Here is an 18,823-nt window from a genome sequence, read left to right as displayed (position 1 = left end):
TTCTCTTATTAAGTGGAAATATTCTACGGAATTTATTACACCATAGCCTAAGAAACTTTGTGCTACGACAAATTCTTATATTTTTTAAAAGTATGTATTTATAAATAAATATAGTACATATGTTTATATAAAATTTTCTTTTGCACATATTATATTAATAGATTTATGTATTTTAGTACCTTGCCTATATAAATGTGTAGAGTTAAGTAATGTTATTTCTTTGATATGACTGATACTTTTTCCACCTTCTGTAGTGACTGTCACACAAGTTCCACAAGGATAATGGACCCTAAGGTGCGAGAAAGTGAAGGATTTGGAGAGGACTATTCAGGTAGAATTGCTGGTTTCCCCAGTGAATGAAGTGTTATGACTTTTTGAGCTTCAATACCTTAGCATTATCACAGAAGTGATTCTGTTTATTTTGAAAATGTGTCCTCCATTTCTCTCTTTCTGTCTCCAAGGCTGTTCTATTTTCGCATTGTCAGAGGCTTAATATAAGATTTTTGTAAAATCTTGTGACAAAGTTAACTTTTTTAACCCAGCAACATGATCCAACAATAACTGAAACACTGACAGGGGTGTCTTGCAGTGCTGTCATGGCCACTTATTTGGGACAGCCACAAAATTTTGGGAAGTCTTGTCCAAAACGCTGATTTCATTTTAAATATTTTTCTTCTTGGATTGTGGAACTGTTCTTAATTCATGTGATTTCTCACTGAACAGACTAGCATTGCCTTTCAAAATTATTGCTTGATTCCTATTTTAATACTTTGTGATTCATTGAGTCTCATAATTACCATTCAAAATATTCTGGAATGTACAATAAAACTGATATTATAAAAGCATTAGCCTCCTGACACTGCATATTCCACCTAAGTAAGCCATTTCTACATTTAAATTGGTTTTGGTAACAGCATTGTCCTTATCTTCACTATTTAGCTTGCTGAAAAAAGGCAGTGTTTCCAAGTTGTAATTTCTTCTCTATATCCCAGGCAGTTAATACCAAAGTTTTTCTTCATGGTCTAATTATCTCAAGAGGCAAGTAGAAACTCTATTAGAAAATATCCTACATTGTAGATTATTTCTTGTATGTCATAAACGTTGCAATCCATTCTCTGAGATAATCACGGTATCAGTATAGACCTGAAAGACATTAATACAAGAGTGGACTGTGTTGCCTCTTCCAGGAAAAAAATCCACTTATGAAGTTTTATGGGATTTATAGTTGTTCCTAAAGCTTGCAAATGCTGCCAGTAGCATCTTCTTTATGTTTTGTTACTTAGGAAAGAAAAAATCAAAGTTCAAATCTTTCAAGAAGCTTTTTGGTAAAAAGAAAAGGAAAGAGACATTGTCATCTTCTGGGAGCAGCAGTCTGAAGCTATTCCAGTCAACAAGTGATGTCACGGCCTCACAAGGCACGCGTGTTGGTTATGATTCTGAAGATGAACTTGAGTAAGTCTTTGAACTGTGGCTGATAAACAAATGAAGAACTGTTAGAGTGTTTATAGATTAAGGAGACCCCCAAATTGCCTCCTCCTCTTATTCAGAATGCCACTTTCTTGAACAGTTGCCTGCTTAAGGAAAGTACAAATTAAAATGGCTGATGCGAGGCAAATTACAAGTGAGGAGGATGGGGTACTGCAAGAAATAATAATTTTAAAAGCTTTCATTTAAGCATAGATAAACCTTGAGTTATCATTTCAAGAGAGTGTAATTCCCCTCTTCGAGTATAGATTAGATACTTAGTTTGTATCTTACCAGAATAGTGTTATGCCCCTAAAATGCATCTCCTAAAGACTGTTAAAGAAATTTAGATAACTAATGATTTACATATGTTTTCAAAAGCAAGGAGGAGATAACGGTAGGAATCCTGCTGAAATCAGCAGGAACCAGAGGTTGTGTAGCCTTTACTTCCTATGTGTATGTGGGATTCATCTGACCAAAGGACAGATTCTGCATCCGAGTTAGTCGCCACAGTTGTCTTTTATAATCAGCAGAGGGAAATCCACATTGCTGAGACATGGCTCATATCATTCTTGTGTAGATATCCGAAGTAGGTCAGGTGAACCGTGTCCTGAAAGTGCCTATTTCTCCCCATTGACCGTAAACAAGAGCCTGGGGTGATCAGGTCTGATGTAGATACCTGTGTTGTAATGTCTGAAGTTAGACGAGAAGAATCCCAGCCTGGGTACCTGAACACCTCTGAAAATCCCATCTTCATTCAGGCACTTCCAAAAAATCTTGGCTTTTCATCTGAAGTGTAAGCGTGAGAAACATGGTATAAAGTTCAAGTGTTTTCTTGGATAGACAGACGGATTGAAGAGTTCCTTGGCTGCCTAAAAAGAAAGTCCTTGCATTAACGGACATTGGGCCTCTCAAGTACAGGCACCAGTTTCTCATGCACTAGAAACTGTAGTCAAGAGATGCTGTTATGTATACAGACTGGAAAAGTAACCATCTAGTCCATTTAAAATGATATTACACAATATGGCCACTAGGCAGCGCCAAGCAACCAAAAGAAATCTCTTAACAAATTTTTTTGTGTGTGTGTTTTGCGGTATTGGCAACAGTGATATTAGTCCAGCCTGATCATCACTGCTACCCTAGAATTTCCAAGCTGGTAGCACCAGGTCTAAGAGCAGGCTGTAGCATTTTTGTTCAACAGCATGTTTTTGAGATGGTCGGATTAAGTCTCCCTCATATACTACTCAACAAGGTGATGTCCGAGTGAGTACAGTCTCTGCCTCTTTTGGCCATGTTCCTGTACCGTTATTGGCAGTGTTATTACACTATTGTTTCTTAATATTTGTTTAAACAGATAAAGGCCAGGAAATACTTTGAGAGAAAGGAAAATTACTTAGAGTGCTCATAATCTGAGGAGACATCCAGGGTACCTCCAGTACGCTTCTGGGAGATGTATGTTTTCTAGAAAGAGAACAGCGAAGGTGTAGCATGCTGGGATAAATGTGCATGTGCAGCATTGCTTATCTGGCTGCTGAAAGTCTGTGTAAAATATTGGTGCATTGAGCAGCCACAACAGCCCTGACTGGCAATTAGCAAATTGCTATAGATCCTTGTGACCTTGGATGCATTACAGAGATCACATTTTCACTTGGATATATTCTTCTCTTGGATAAGTTCTTCTAATGTCTCTAATGTATTAAACAAAAGCAGCAGGCTTTCCTTCCTTCTGCAGCAGGAATACAGATCAACTTTTTCCTCCTATTGTTTTATCAAACGTATTTATAGCAGCCATTACAAGGAAAATGTTACTTTCTGCCATGTTTGTTTTTGTTTCTGAATGTCCCTCTGACAGTACCTCAGATCCAAAAATACAGTTCTGCTCCATTTTTTTTCTTTTCTTTTCTTTTCTTTTTGCCAGATAATCTCTTCAATTAACTTGATAGTTGCTTGAATCCAAACAATTTGTTATTTGGATTTGCCATTTCATAGCTGTCTTGTTTAAAAAATTTAAAAGAAGAGCATTCTAGGAGAAATGCCATGTGTACACATTTCTGGTCCCTGCCCAGTTAGGCTATGAGCTGAGTGGAGGAAAATGAGCACAACAAATCTCCTAGCAGCTAGTTGACTGCCCCTGGATCTCCCCTATCCTTCCCCTGAAGAACCAAGGTGTTAATCCCCCACATGTAATGTTTTCAAAAGAAGTTATGTGATGCCTGTGTCAGAACCAGGAACTAGACTATGAAATAAGCTACCCACAAAGCACTCTCCTACTTCTTTTCCCTGGACCACAAAGAAGGTCCATGAAAAACTGTGTCCTGCAAGCCCATTAGGGAAAAACCCAATGATCTTGATACAGGAGGAACTGTAAAGTATTAGGTAAATGATTCTGTTTGATGACCTGTATGGCAGGGATATATTAAACACTGTACCACACTTAAACAGTAAAAGGTATTAGTCTTCACAGGGTAATGTTCAGTCATTTGCAAGATATGTTACTACAGTAGCGAGAAGTTAGCCTGTCCCAGTTACTGGAAGGTTTATGTGAACTCACTTCATTTTGCATCTGTGCTTGCCTGTGGCATTGTCACACCACCCAGGTGGTGGTTTCTAGCCAAGGGGCAGTAGCTTTTCATAAAATATAACTCAACTGCTGGGGTTAAACCGTCTCTAACTTTGATTTAGTTTGTTAACACTACAGGCGCAATTTTGCAGTTGTTTGCTTAGTTTTTAAGGCACTACATAGTTGGCCTGAATGACTGTATTGTATTCAGTGGGAAGTTTGGAATCTCAGGTATAATGTATGTGGGGCACATTTATTTTCCACCCCATTTTCAAAAAAAACCATCTGAGTTAAGAATAAGAGGACTGACAAAGGATGTCTGTATGTTTTCACTAGTTTGTTGTATTATTCTAGGACCCACAAAGGCATTATGGGAAGCAGAGCTTTGTCACATGATAGCATTTTCATCCCTGAGACTGGGCAAGAGCCTGCAAGGCCAGTAAGAGTGTTTTCTCAGGAGAACATTTCTGATCGAATTAGAGCTTTACAGGTAATTTACACAACATATATTTTACAAATGCAAGAGATGGGATGTCTTCCCAGGCTTGATTTTTTTTTTTTTTTAAATAACCTCTGTAGTTGAACATTCGATTACTAAGTAATTGTCGTTTGCAGACTACATTAAATGTTGAACTTTTTAATTAGCAGTATCATATCTTGGTTCTACTTAAATGGTAGTTGTGAAATGGATGGGCTGTCTGGCCACCTAAGAAAACCTCTAAAGGGAGATGTCCTGTGCTCAGGATCATTCAATTGTAAAGTTAAAATAAAGGTAACTCATTGACGTGAACTAAAAAAATGCAGTGGGGAGATCTCCATCTTTTTCACACACTAATATATTTTATGCCATATTGTAGTTGAAACTACAGCACAACATGAAATTGGGACCTCCACCTCCCTTTGGACTTCATGCAAAGCGCTCAGAGGACGCTGGGACCAGTTCTGAAGACGATGGATTACCCAGGAGTCCTCCAGAAACATCTTTGCTTCAAGAAACCCTAAATTCAGGCATGACAAGAGTGAGTAGTTCTGGTATTGACAAAAGTCAGTGTTTAATGACTTGTCTCAGCCATGTGTGGAAGGCAGAAAAAACTTGGTGTGCTTAGATGTATTACTGCTTCATCTCTGAACCGTTCAGAAATACCTTCCTCAAAGGGGGAAAGTGGTATCTCTCTGTGTAAACAGCTGCTTAGAATCTCTCTATTCCTGTTGAAATATAAAGATCATGCCAGAAAATGCAGAAATGGGAAAGAGAGGGTGTGTTTCTGTGCATAGGGTCGGGGGTGATGTGGATGTTTAGGGACTACAGATAGCTGCCAGGCATAAAAAAAAGGCTGAAAAATCTGTAGTATCCCTTGAATATGCTGATTAGAGTCTCTTCCTTAATATTTTTCTATACTGTCGTGGGAAAAAGAAACATATAAGAATCTGAATTTTTTTTTCTTTTTAAATGATATTTTGGTACAGATTATTTCATTCTTTATCTGCATGCCTTATACTTTATGTTTGCAATGTCTTTGCTAATCCTTGAGACTATAGAGAAAAACAACTTACATTGTCAGTATTGTGTGCACTTTGTGTAGATGGTTTCTGCTAGTACATCTGTCTCATTTGTCATCTTTACTGAATCTCTTCCTCATTCCATCCCACAGTTCTCTGACTCTCACAAGCACCTTAGCTCTTTGAGTTTAGCTGGAACAGGCAGTGAAGAAGAAGAACAGGTAACTTCTGCCAAATGTATTAAGGGCCAAGCAATTATGTATATTATTTTTTTAAAGGAATGTAAGGCATAAATATTACTTCATTGTCTGTCTGCTGCAAAAATAACCTTCTGTGTATGTATTTGCATGTCTGTCTGTTTTGCTGTTTCAATGGCTATCCTTCTAACATAAAAAGTTATGATTGTTTATCAACATAATTCTCCAGCACCAAATAATCTCCTGTTAATAATAACTAAGCCCTCTAGTATATCTCATATCCTTCAGAAAATTTGGCAGACGTGATTTAATATTCAAAACCAAACAACCAGATTTAGACACAGAGAGAAGTGGTATCCCCTTTTTAAAGATGAGAAACTAGTAAAGGGTGGTTAAGTTATGCACATAGGAAGAGGGAGGAAGTTTGCTAAGGAGACATGAACAAAATGTAGATCTTCTGATATCTGCCCAGATGCCTGCTTTAAGTACAAAATTACCTTGCACCAATATAGAAACAGTCTGCCTGATGACAGTGATTGACATTGCTGCTTAGGAGCCTGGGATTCAGTCTTTAGTCAGATTCTGGCCACATGAACCAGCGCGAGCTGTGAATTCTGCTGAAGTGATGTTTTCAGGACTTGAGTACAAGCAAATAGATGGTTTTCTTCAATCAGCAGTCAGACATTGTGGCTGATTAAAGAGTGGTTTTGAAAGGCTCTGAAGAGTCCCTTTTAGTTGTCCGCAGCTGGAGTCATGGTGGAAACAACACAGGGGGTAAAGTGAAGAACATTTTCTAGAAATAGGAGAAGGGATAGAGAGAAATTGCAGAAAGGAAATAAAGAAGCTGGTCCCAAGCTGACCATTTCTTGGTAATTATGTAAAATGCATTTTAACGCCAGCTGCAGCAGGGCTCAACAAAGATTTCTGGCCCCACTTTTAGACTTACATGAAGGTGTTTAAAAAACTGCTTATATACAGTGAAGTCTTAATATGTTTTAAAGAAAAAATGGAACTTGTGAAGAAAGTATTTCTTGAAAATTGGTATAGGTTCACTGTAAAAATATTTGTCCAGTCCAGATCTGTATTCACTAAAGGAGCATTTATGCCTCCCTGTAGCTCCATTAACGTCACTCTCTGACTCACTCTGACTGCAGAGACACTGTGGTGGCTATGGTTGCTCAGCTTTTCCACATGCGCCATAGGTTAGCTCAGAGCTTTGTGCATCCCAGTCCAGTTTGAGAGTATATCCAGAAAGCAGCAGCACATGAATGCATTCCTCCCAAAATGCAAAATTCAGCTGGCATTTTGGAGAGACTAGGCCTACTTCTAGAAGTCAGGAGGAGATGTAATGACCGGTCTGTAGGCCGGAGGGGTGATACAGTTTTGCACATCACAACTCTGAGGTTTTGGGTGGCAACAAGACCTTGCAGTGTCTTGGAAGCTTTCTTGGATGGAAGAGGAAAGAGAAGCGTCATGACAATCCCATCCTTGCTCTGGGAACGAGGCTCCCTCTTTGCCCCACACCTGGTGATACCCAGTGCAAGCAGCTGAAGGAGAGGGGAGCCTGAGGTTTGGGGAAAGGGGCCTGCTGGCCACTCCACCTCCAGCAGGCTTAGCCAGAGCCAGATTTCACAAGCCAGGCAATCTTTACCGCCAGCACAGATCTGGCATTCACTCAGCCTGCTGAAATTTAACTGGAGTAGCAAACCAGATTCTTGCTTTCCCAGCGTAATGGCCTACACTGAGCATTGCCAATGAGAAGAAATGCAAGTTCTTAAATAAAAGCAGAAGCCAAGAAGAAAAGGCTGGCAGATAATGACAGGCCTTGAAAGAGAACACGTGTTGTGTCTTTATCAGGGAGCTGAAATGTCAATGTATTCACTGCCAGGTACTAATGTATAATGCAGCCATGTATTGTTGTTGTACATTAGTCATGTTTGAGTACTACATTGCAGATATTGTAGAGAAACCCTACTGCAAATTAGTGAGAGCATCCATTATTCAGCATGGCTGAGTTACTTCCTTTTGTTGTTGTTGTTGATTTTTTCTTAATAGAAAGCATGATCGGAAGCTGTGGATTCAGCCTCCGCTAAAATCAACGGTAGTTTTTCCCTGAATGTAGAGAAAGTGGTAGCAGGTCCTAGCTAGAGTCTAGAATATCTTCTTGCTGCAGTACATATGCAGAACTCTACATGCAGAAAATGCTGATGCTTTTTTCCTCCCTATATAAAATAAACACTATACTGCTCTTCCCTTCTCCCAGCCATTCCCCTCAATAAAATATGACTTCCAGAAGCCTTCTCTCCAGCTGAATAGGGCATGACAAAGAAGGAAGACTTCCATAATGAAATGCATTAGAATTTCAAGCCTCAAGAGGACTGTTATCAAGAGTTGGCAGAGGTCATTTTAGTATTAGGACAGATAGCTCGGAAATACCATTTTGCCTATTTGCAAAAACTGAATCAGAAAGAAAGGAAGACCCCTTTTTACAGAGTCAGTTTTCACAAAGTTCTCAGTCTCTTTTTTGCATCAGCCTTGGACTTGGGTAATTTTTGTTGAGGCACATGGGAAAATTGAATTTCAGTTTCATGAAAGTATTGCATCCTTTTGGGGCATTCAAAAGTTATTTCTGGATGGATTACTGGTCAGGTTGGAAGTTCCAAGCCACTTGTAGGAATTGCCCATCACTTCCTTCCCTAAAATAGTCTATAAATGAAATGTTATGTTTCAGGGTAAACTCCCTACTTATTTTGCAAATACCTTCCATTTTTTCTTCATTTATTTGTAACTGAACTGTTAATGCCATTGATGTTTGATTCTCTTTTCTTTAAGAGGATGTTGCAGAGTTGGAAGGGACCTGATAAAATGTAGGGGGCTAGAGCTGCTCTGGCCCAGCCTAACTGTGGGTAGCAGTCTAGACAGATGCTGGAGGAGAGACCCAGAAAGGAAATTTACCCAGTAGGATTGGCAACTGAGTACTCTTTACAAATGTATTTCCTAAAAACATGCTGACCATGTATTTCTGTGCTTTAGATCTTCTAGTTGTATGTGACTTGTTCTCTCCCACTGGACTGTATAACATGATACTCTTGCTGCTAACAATGCAAAATTGATAACACTAGTATTCCATGTTCAACTTTAGGAAATCCAATGTATTTTAAAAAGAAGTCAAAAAGAAACCAAGAGAACCACAAAATGCCAATAAGCACACCCCCTTCTCTGTAGGATCGTTATTTTCATGTCTTGGTTTCTTCGTCTAATTCTCCATTTGGGGATTATTTTTGTTTTAGGTCACACTGGGTCCTTCTTCTAGACCTCACTCTACAGCTAGCCAGCTGTTCCCTAGGCATGCAAGTGCTAAAACTGGAGGTCCCCGGATATCTGACAGCAGCATCTCGCCTGCAGCCAATTTTGACACTCCACCTGAGCTCTCCTCTTGCTTGGATAATTCTGCCGCTAGACATAAACTTTTAATAAAACCCCGGAATCAGAGATCCAGTAAAATGAGAAGATTTTCTCAGGTAATTATGAAAAAAACAGCATCACCATTGAAACAAAAACTGGAACTTCTTCCTGGGTTTCATATGCAAACTCAGACTGGTTAAGAAAAGTCATATGGGTGCACGAATATTTCACCGGGTTTTAATAGCTTTTATTTAATATGTATCTGGAGTAGACAGTAAGAACAGACTAAATATTTTAAGATTACTTGTTAATTCTCTTGATACAGCAGTTTATGTGAAAATTTCTTCTTAAAGTTGCCATGCAGTACAATTTAGTGTCTTGTTCATGATGCAGAAATTGCAGCTGACTGCTTCCTTTCTTACTTCTAAAATTTTATCTTTTCAAAAAATTATTATCAACTTGTGCACTTTTCCTTGCTTGAAAGATCCTGTAAAATCTTGAGTCTTTGAGAGACTGTTGATGGAGGAGGTGTGTTGTTTCTTTTTTTTTTAACTTCCCAAATATCGTTGGGATTATATTTTCAAAAATTACAGAAATAAGTTGTGACCTGTTACTTGTAACCAAATACTGGACATTAGGACTGTTCTGCATTCAGCCCTCTCCCTGTCCCAAACTTGCAGACCTTTACATGCGCTACAGAGATTTAAAATAAGTCTTCACAAGAAAAAAAAGTGTAAAACTGAAACTGTTGTTTTTTAAACAGTCATTTAAAACACCTTTTATCTGGTTCTTTTTTGCATTTTATGATGGAGATTGTTTAATGTCTCTTCTTTTTCTCCCATTTTAGACCTGAAGTTTATCATTCTTACTACAGTATTTGCACTTTATTACCTATGGTTTCTTTCAATGTTTTAAACACATTAGAACCATTAAATTGGCTTGTTTAACATTAAGAATATCATTCCCCTGTCTACATTAAACTACCAGATGATTGAGCCCTCCTGGTTTTCCATGGAGGATGTTTACACCTTTTGATATTACAATTTTTAAGCATTTGCCTGCCGCTTTTACTTGTGTACTTTCTTCTGGCTTGCTAACTACCATCTTCTGCTCTTACATTCCTGGGTCCTCACTGAATCTGGGCTGTGAATGCAGGTGGCATTGCAGCTTTGTCTTTGCAGTTGCATTTGCAAATCTGGAAATTATGTGAGCCCTAAAAGTGTTTTCAGAGTGCAAGTTTTGTGTTCTTAGAATTAGGGCCTACATCCAAAACACATATTTACCCAACAAACTACAGTGATTCAGTAAGCTAATACAAGCACCATATGAAAATGCATATTCAACAGCTTAATAATATGCTTTGAAATAATCCTGTACATTTAGCCAGTCCTAAGTACATATTTACAGAAGCTTACCTGAAGCTTAATCTCAAAGACTTCACAGATGTATTTATAATGTATTTATAAACTTTCGTCAGATAGTCTAACTTTTGAAAGAAAAAAAAGACTTCACACAAGGGAGGCAAGGTTCTAATGCCGTATCAGTGTGATTAGACAGAAGATTGCCATGTGGGGGTAGATACTCAGCTGGTGTAGTGTGCCATAACCTCAAGGACTTATTCAGTAGTTTTTTGCTCTTCTTTCTATGTACACTCGCCTCTTCAAGGTCATATTTTAGAAAGAATGGGTAGTTTTATTTTTTACGCTATTATGGAGTAGCAAAATACAAAGGGATAGATTTTTCTCTTTCAAGTGCTGCTTTTTGCCCAAGAGCAACACAACATATCCAGTATGCTCTGCGGCATCAAGTGCCAAGGACAGTCCAATGGCCATTGTTTTGATGAACTTCCCATCTATAGAGGCATGAAAGCACCAGTTGTGCAGAACGAAGTATCATTGATTGTTTTTATATTGGTTAAATACATTATACCACAATCTGCTCAAATAAGCATCCAGTATGTAGGTTATGGAAACAGCGTGCTCAGTATTGAAGGCATTGCACCAAAGGCATTGAAGTATTACCTTTCTCTCTAAGATCTCAGTTGTAAATACAACGATAAGAAAGAAAAAGTGAATCTGCATATGGTGATGGGGCTTTCTGAATTTCTTTGTTTCAGAGGACCCAGTCTGAATCTCTGACTGATTTGAGCTGTACACCAGAAGAAGAAGAGGATGATGACAAAGAGATGCAGACAGACTTGCCAGATGCGCTATTGAAAACCAGTGAGCAAGAACTGCCATGCAGCACAGCTGCAGCGCAGGATGTGGCTTCCTGGCAGAAGCCCAGAATGCCTGAGGACCTTCCCCCTGTTTTGAGACCAGCGATGACTCAGTCTGCTTCTGAGTCTGCTGCTGCACAGGAAGCCCTGCTACCAGAGAATAAACCAGAGGGCTGCCAACCAACGCAGGAAACAGTATGCACAAAGCCTGAGTCCTCATTGCTGCTAGAAGGTGAAGACTATGCGACTTCTCCCTACTCCAGTCTAGACAGAGAAATACAAAAGCAAAAAGATTCCTCAGAAACACTGGCTCTGTTGTCTGGGGATGAGTGTGATGCGTCTGTCAATACTTTAAATCAAGAACATAAGGAGCTTCCTAGTGTATCTTCAGTATGTAACATACCATTTGAAGAAGATATTTCACTTAATAAGCATAGTCTTGTTTGTTTGGACGGTTCAGAAGAAAATATACAGGATCACCAGATACTTGTGGAAATGTCCTGCAATAAAGAGGCAAAGAAAGAGGTTGCTGTATTGTCAGAGTCTGTCCAGCAGTTTCCCATAGGTTCTTTTCAGCACGTGGACTCATTTGTTGTCCCTTCTCATATTCCACATCCTACTTCAACACAGATGGGATCATCTACTTCCCGGGCTCTAGGGAAAACAAAGACTACAGAAGAGGCAGCTCCTTCTGATAAGGAGAACTGTCAGTTGCTGGCCCACAAGCAGGCAATTTTGGGGAAGAAAGCAGAAAAAGCAGCCAGCGAGCTCAATGCCTTGAGAAAGTTTTCTGTGTCCTCTGCACGAGAAAGGCCAAGGACCAGAAGCCTACACTTTCCAGAAAGCTCAGAGTGTGAAAGTCCATTAAATACCAGGTTCTTCCTGTCCAAAGTAAAAGTGTCCTTGAGAAATGAGAGGTGGAAAGATTTGCAGGCAGGATCAGATCTGGAGGATGGAAAAAGTTACAACAGAAAACAGACTTTGCTGCCAGAGTCCAGCTGTGAGATCATAGGCCAATCTATGGAAATGTTGCCTGGCTGTGTTTCTCAGACTGTTGATGCAGGTCCTGTCCCAAGTGATTCTTCTGTGGTATCTCAGAGTCAGCCAAGCTGTGAAGATAAAAATCCTTTTCAAGTAAAACTTAGATCCACCTCACTGTCCTTGAAATATGGAGACAACTCTTCACAAGAATCAAAAGAGATTAAAAGATACAGTGCAGAGTTTAATTTAGAAGGTGAGGGATTGACCTCATTTCTAAAAGGTGAAAAGGCACAGATCAAAAAGACAGACGATACAAATATTGGTGGTTCTTTAAACCGTAACATCAAATCCAAAGCAAAGTCCTTTGAACAGCTTAGTGGCAAACCTCCGTTGCCTAAGAAGCCTGTCTTGCAAAACCTAACTCTTCTAAATACCAATGCAAACAGGGAGAAACAGGACAAAGTTATTCAGTCTTCTGAATCCAGAAATGAAGATAGAGACTTGGAGAAAAAGTCAAGTCCTTGTAAAGTGCCTGGTAAGTCTCCTGATGCTTTATAAAGTTATCTTAACTCTTGAGGAGTGGCCCTACCTGTGAGAGAGTGTGAGGCAGCCTACTGTGTCAAACACAAAGGTGGTGAGTGTGAGTTGACAGTGCTGCCTTCAGTGATGTTGCTCCCTGAGTCTCCCTTGATGAAAAGACCTATCAAAACAACAGCAGGGAAGAAGTGTCAGACAGAATGAGATATTTTAACTGGGAATTTTATATATTACAGGGCATTGTTTAAAGGATGTTCAAAGTGAAACTTAAAAAATGAATGAAGTACATTAGCCAGTATTGTGAAACAAACATATCAAGGTACTAAATGTCCCACTGAGAGCTAGCTGCTGTATGGCAGTTCAGGAGCCAGGAGCACATATTAAGTGTAGTGCTCTATGTGGGATAAGTGACTCAGACCTCTAGACCTCTTTTTTCACCATAATAGTGAGGGAGAAGTACTACTGATTGCCCAGCATGCTGAACACACTGTTTATTTATCATCTCCCATGAGCTTTGCGTACTCATTTATCTATCTTTATCATTACGCACTCCCTGTTTAAAAACAGACATTAGGTACCCTGTAGCTTCATGGAGTTTAAAGCCAGAAGAGACCATAAGATCATGTTTACTGCAGATTGTTAAATTTCACCCAGTTGTCCACATTGTAAGCCAAAATATAATTGTGTTACAGTAAAAAATCCAGTCCTCTGGAGACTTAATATATTGTGTGCCACAGGCAGAGAACAGAAAAGACCGAAAGTGGTGCCAGTATCTGAGGTATTTGCAATGTCAGGAAACAAGTTAGGTAGAGTACACTCAAACAATTTTGGCCAAAGAAAGGCCAAAATGAAAAGCAACTTTAGATTTTCTGAAATGTGGGAGAAATTTCTTCCCTGCCCTGAATCCATCTGGTCACAAGGTTGATGCTAAGCATGTGAGAAAGAGATGGCAGCCAAGCAAGTAAAAAGGTTTCTGTGTGCCATCCCAGAGCTCCACCCCTCAGTTACTCTTCTCTGGTTGAGGTCAGTCTCTGAGCTTCAGAGGGAAGAGCACAAAATGAAAAAACCTCAGGATACAGTAAGGCAGTTGTTCTGTAGGGTGACGGAAGCCTTCTCCTGGCCCCAGAGGCAACTTTCTGAGGCCCTGAGTGAAAGCTGATTGTACTTGTCACCTGCAGTAGCATTGCAGATGTTTTTGCAGGGGTCTCATGTGCAGCTTCTTGTTCTCCTCATGGTTAAAGGAGACGATTCATCAGCTGCCAGACTGCCTGACAGGACTCCCACGGCCATCCAGGCAGGCCCCCCCACCACCACACCTGTGCAGGAGAGGAAGTCTCCCTTTATATAATCCCAGCACTGCTGTAAATGCATTTTCCTCACTGCCCTGCCTGGAAGAGTAGTTGATTATTCATAACGACCCTCAAATCTTCTCTAATCGGTTAAGACAGGCTGTGGTCAGGGCTCTTTCATGCTATTTTTAGGAATGTCACACTGAGAATAGGTGAGGAGGAGACCGAACACTATAGGGTCGGTCTCCTAGAAGATGGAGGAAAGGGAATATATGGCACTGAGGCACTCAAGTTGCAAGCGTTCCTGTATGAAGTCTTACTTCCCATTTGTCCTGCTGAGTCCCAGGTGCCTGGAGTGAGTCTTGGTGCAGTAAGAGCAGAGGAGATAGTAGGTGTTGGAGGATGGGGAAGGTGAAGAAATGGAGCCATGGAGCACCTTTCTCTTGTGGCTTCCTCACTGCTTGTGCAGCCCTGGGACTGAGGCTCCTGGCCCCATGTTCAGGGGTGTCCTCTGAAAATAGTGTCTGAGGGCGAGAGGTGCACTTGGCAGGGGTGCACAGGCCTGGAGCTTGACGTGGGGCTGCTTGTTGAGAGCCCTGTTTCAGATGTGTTCCTCTCCACCTGACATTATTATAAGAATTTTGTATGGCCTGTGATGGTTTAACATGGCAATGCAGGCTGGTCTGTAGTGGTAGTTCATCTTCTTCCTTATTTACTGCACCACCATTATTACTACAACACCTTAAGCAAAGCTACTAGATTTCCCCATATTTCCAGCTTGGAATAGCTTTGTAATAGATTCTGATATTTTAGCATGCCGGGACTAAAAAGGTTTGATTCTAAATATGAAGCAGTCTGCTATAGGTTGACCTAAGTTCCTTTTTACCTTCCTACAGACCTTTCTCCTTAGATATTCGATCAAATACCTCCTTGTCCTAAGTTACTGCATGAGCCTGAGCTGGCTGCCATTAAGTTGCAGGTGAATGAGGTGTGCTGACATCTCTAATTGCCCTGGCACAACACTAACTTTGGCAGGGGTATTTATGGAGTATTTATATGGTACAGTATTTATACAGTACCACCTGAGGAGAATTACTCTAGGGCCTTGGGGAAAGCTCAGAAGCCACTGCTTCTGAGTAAACTCACTTCTGTGAGGCATAAGACAGCCATGCGATACAATGAGGAAAATGATCAATACCCCTGCAAAAATATCATTTTAAGCTCCATGAAACCTTTGCCTCAGCCCAGTGGCTCAGCAGCGTATCTTTGTAACTGCAAGCAGCAGTAATCAGAAAAGCGTAATCAGCATAGCTCTTCTATGGTACATGTGGTTTAACGACAGTCTCTGGCCTTCAGATATTCTGGGCCACCTGCTTCTTTTTTGTGTCCACCACCCTTCATGCTGGCACCCAGCCCACTCCTATTCTTCAAGTTCATTAGCCCTTGCAAAGAGCTGTAGTTGCTGTTGAGAGATGCTTGTGCGCTATCAGGGAGTTTCAGCCTACTGATGTTAGGAAATTCCTGTGCTGAACAAGAAGACAAGCTGTGAAATCATGATGCAAGGCGGTGCAATTCCCTTTTCATGTACAATCATCTAGAAAAAGTCGGTTCAGTGTGTCATGGGGTGAGCAGGAGCAATTTGGTTCTTTCAGTTCAATCTTTAGCTTTTCAGCACTTCTGGAAAAGCAGTGCCAAAGGCAATGCGATGGCTGTTGGCACGCTGGCTTAACACCAAAAGCAAAACCAGCACTCTTGGTCACTAGAGTTTTCTGCAGAATTAGCAGGAGATTGCTTGGTGTCTGCGTGGCTGAAGGGTGACGTTTTTTATGCGTGTGAGAAAGCAGTCACCCTAGCTGCCACGGAGGACTAAATTGCAGATTGCTGCAGCTAAAGGCACAAGTCTTTCCAAGAATTAAAAAAGCGTACTGTGCTCTTTGGGGCTCACACACTTCTCTATAAATCCTGTACAGAGCAGAACAAAATAACACATACTAACAGGTTATTACAAGAGCAAAACCAGAAGCGGTACCTGTGTGAATGTGCATATTAGGACATAAAAGATCAGTGACTGAGGAGCTGTAGCAGGGTGACATTCTTTTAAAGAGAAAAGGAACTCGGGGAGGGATAGTGAATGCTAATGGTGAATGAAGGTGGTATGTATTGTCTACCAAATCCAGTCTTTGAAACAACAAGAAAAATGTTTCGCTCTACATAAAAGACGTTGCTTTAATGCTGTCCTGTGTGTAGCTCAAAAGAAGGTGCTCTCTTTTTCAAAATAAGTTGTTTTTTAGGTTGTGTCAGGCTATTTTGCAATATGGCTGTTTTCCAGCAGGAAATAGACTTTGATGCAAACATAGCAATTTCTTGTGTAAAAAAGACTCTCTGCATCAGTGACAGATCCAACCAAAAGTCACATCCCTTATAGGTCAGCCTAGAGGAGAAAGAAATGTCAGAAATATTTTGCCGAGTATTTTAGAATTGCTCTGTCCAAAGTTAAGGCTTTGGGTATGTACGCTGAGACAAATGCGTATACTACTTTAATAAACAAAGGCAAATAAGTAGGCCAGGATATCCTAAATGCCATATGCATTTTTAAAGCCTTGCTTAAAATAACTGGTGTTTTATAAGTGAGCAAAAATGCAACAATGTGAAATGAAATGCATATGCATAACTAGTGTTATAAAATGATGACACTGTTGCATACAGGGGGTTTTACCTCCCAGTGTAAAGTTGTTTGGATTAGTTCTGAATACGTTTGCTGTTAAAATATGCAGGGAACATGTAAGTTAGCTTTGCTTGCTATTAAAGGCGTGACTTTTGAAAGGCTCTAATATTGTTTCTGACCTTTTGCCTGCACAGATGTATGTTAAGAGTAACCACTCTTTGCAGCCCTTGTAGGTGTAAGATGTTCATTTTAGGTACCAGAAGGTTTAAATGTTATAAAATTCCTCTGCTATATTTTGTACACACAAAGACTTTTTGATTTAAAGGGAACAGGTATGGTATCTGAGGCCGTCTCTGAAAAATCATGCCCTAACGCTCAGGGTAACATTTAAGATGCCTTGGCCATGGTTATCTATATATGCAACACATACCTACATACATGTATACATGTATACCCCTACTCATCTCCCTACATACACTGGAATATACTGGGTATAGCTGTCTATCAGTAGACAGAGTTACATATGGATTTCTCTTTCACTTTCTATACATGTTTGTATAAACCAATATACAGTAATAAATCAACCTTAGGTCTCCTTTTGTACATAAAAATTAATGTTGTAGCTTATTGTTCACGCAACTAGTCAGAAACACATTAGAACATAATATCCCAGCATCAACTGTACACACTCATTTCCACAGTCATTTGGCAGAAAAATTTCCACCTGTAAGATCAGACCTCTAGTCTTTGAGAAAAAGCAAATTCTGCTTTAATAAGATATTGAAGGAGACAGATACCTGTGTTTAATATGACTGCAGCAAGATAATTTTCCCCTTAAAGATCAACAAGCTCATGGCCAGTCAGCTCGGCTGTTGTCAGATCCAGCTGAGAAGGGCTCATTTCCTTCTTATCTGACTGAGGGAATTAAAAAATGTGTAATACAGTTCATTTTGTTTTAGTGGTTGTCTTCTGTGGCCAGTCTTGAAGCTACAGGAGGTGATGTAGAACATAGGGATGGCTGCTGGCAGTCAGTGTGGCTGATTTTGTATTTGGTGACTGAGTGGTGAAAGAGGTAAAGGAAGAGCTTCAGAAGCCTTTGGGTATGCTTTCAAGTGGCAGCAGAAGACCTTAAATATACATGAAATGTTATTTTTAATATGTGGTTGCATTATACATGGAGCAGTTTGACAGGTTCTAACGTGGTATTTTCCCATTTTCTGTAATTTATTGCCATGCTTCATTCCAAGGGGAGGAGGGGAATCTTCTCTCAAAATGCCTCAGGCCAAATCAGTTTCAAGGAAACAAAGGAAGGATGCAGTCACGAGGTTAAAAGTATGAGTGAATGAGAAATAAATTACTGCCAACAATATTCTTTATTATTTTATGAAGTTATTGAGTAATGAGTTGAATAACCTATTGTTTAAAATGTTGTAATAAGAACTAAAGAATATGGCTCAGAATTCAGTTTTAATCAGAAAATCTCAAGACTGTAACAAGCAAGAGGATAGCGTCACCCTTGCTTCACAGAAGGGGAACTGAAGCACAGAGCATTAGCAGAGTTTGTGGCATGTGCACCTCGAACAACATCTGACAGAAGTTGCCTGCGCCTTGCGTTTTGGACCATGTTGTCTGCCTAAAAGTAGACTACTCCAGCTGGGAACTGTTGTGCTAGTTGCTATGCGTGTGACTTACAAGCAGAAGCAGGAATTAGATTGAGTACTTTTGGTTCGACTCTGGCTATCTAGTTCCTTAAACGCTGTGCTTTGCCACATGGTGAATCACAAAAGCATGCCAACTGCCTCATGACTAGGTGAGATAAGATAGGAAGGACTCATTCAAGGTGATCAGACAGTCACTGAGTTGAGGAAAAAGATGTGCAAGCAACACTTCTCTTGTGAATAGTCACTTCCTGGGAAAGTTTTTGGCCTCCTACTGCTCTTTAGGACTCCAGTTTCACAGAAGAGTCTCAGGTAACCTTAAACTGCTGATTTGCTTCACCTTACTAGC

The 18,823-nt window shown here is 40.1% G+C and overlaps 1 protein-coding gene across 2 annotated transcripts in view; it reads left to right on the top strand.

Annotated features, from left to right (window-relative positions):
- CRACDL (CRACD like) overlaps nucleotides 1-18,823 on the top strand; it is a 68,126-nt gene that overhangs the window by 39,819 nt on the left and 9,484 nt on the right. Inside the window, exons 2-8 of one of the 2 annotated variants that reach the window (XM_064502292.1) lie at nucleotides 255-331; nucleotides 1,284-1,452; nucleotides 4,379-4,514; nucleotides 4,882-5,043; nucleotides 5,677-5,745; nucleotides 9,012-9,242; nucleotides 11,243-12,860. In XM_064502292.1, the coding sequence (XP_064358362.1) occupies nucleotides 255-331; nucleotides 1,284-1,452; nucleotides 4,379-4,514; nucleotides 4,882-5,043; nucleotides 5,677-5,745; nucleotides 9,012-9,242; nucleotides 11,243-12,860 (2,462 nt within the window). Of the gene's footprint in view, nucleotides 1-254; nucleotides 332-1,283; nucleotides 1,453-4,360; nucleotides 4,515-4,881; nucleotides 5,044-5,676; nucleotides 5,746-9,011; nucleotides 9,243-11,242; nucleotides 12,861-18,823 lie in introns of both variants that reach the window. The other variant, XM_064502296.1, reaches the window with a different exon arrangement.

This window comes from Dromaius novaehollandiae, chromosome 1 (assembly GCF_036370855.1).
Source record: "Dromaius novaehollandiae isolate bDroNov1 chromosome 1, bDroNov1.hap1, whole genome shotgun sequence".
In the NCBI taxonomy this organism is placed as follows: Eukaryota; Metazoa; Chordata; class Aves; order Casuariiformes; family Dromaiidae; genus Dromaius; species Dromaius novaehollandiae.
The sequence above is the reverse complement of the archived record's forward strand: the minus strand, read 5'-3'. Positions and strand labels throughout refer to the sequence as shown.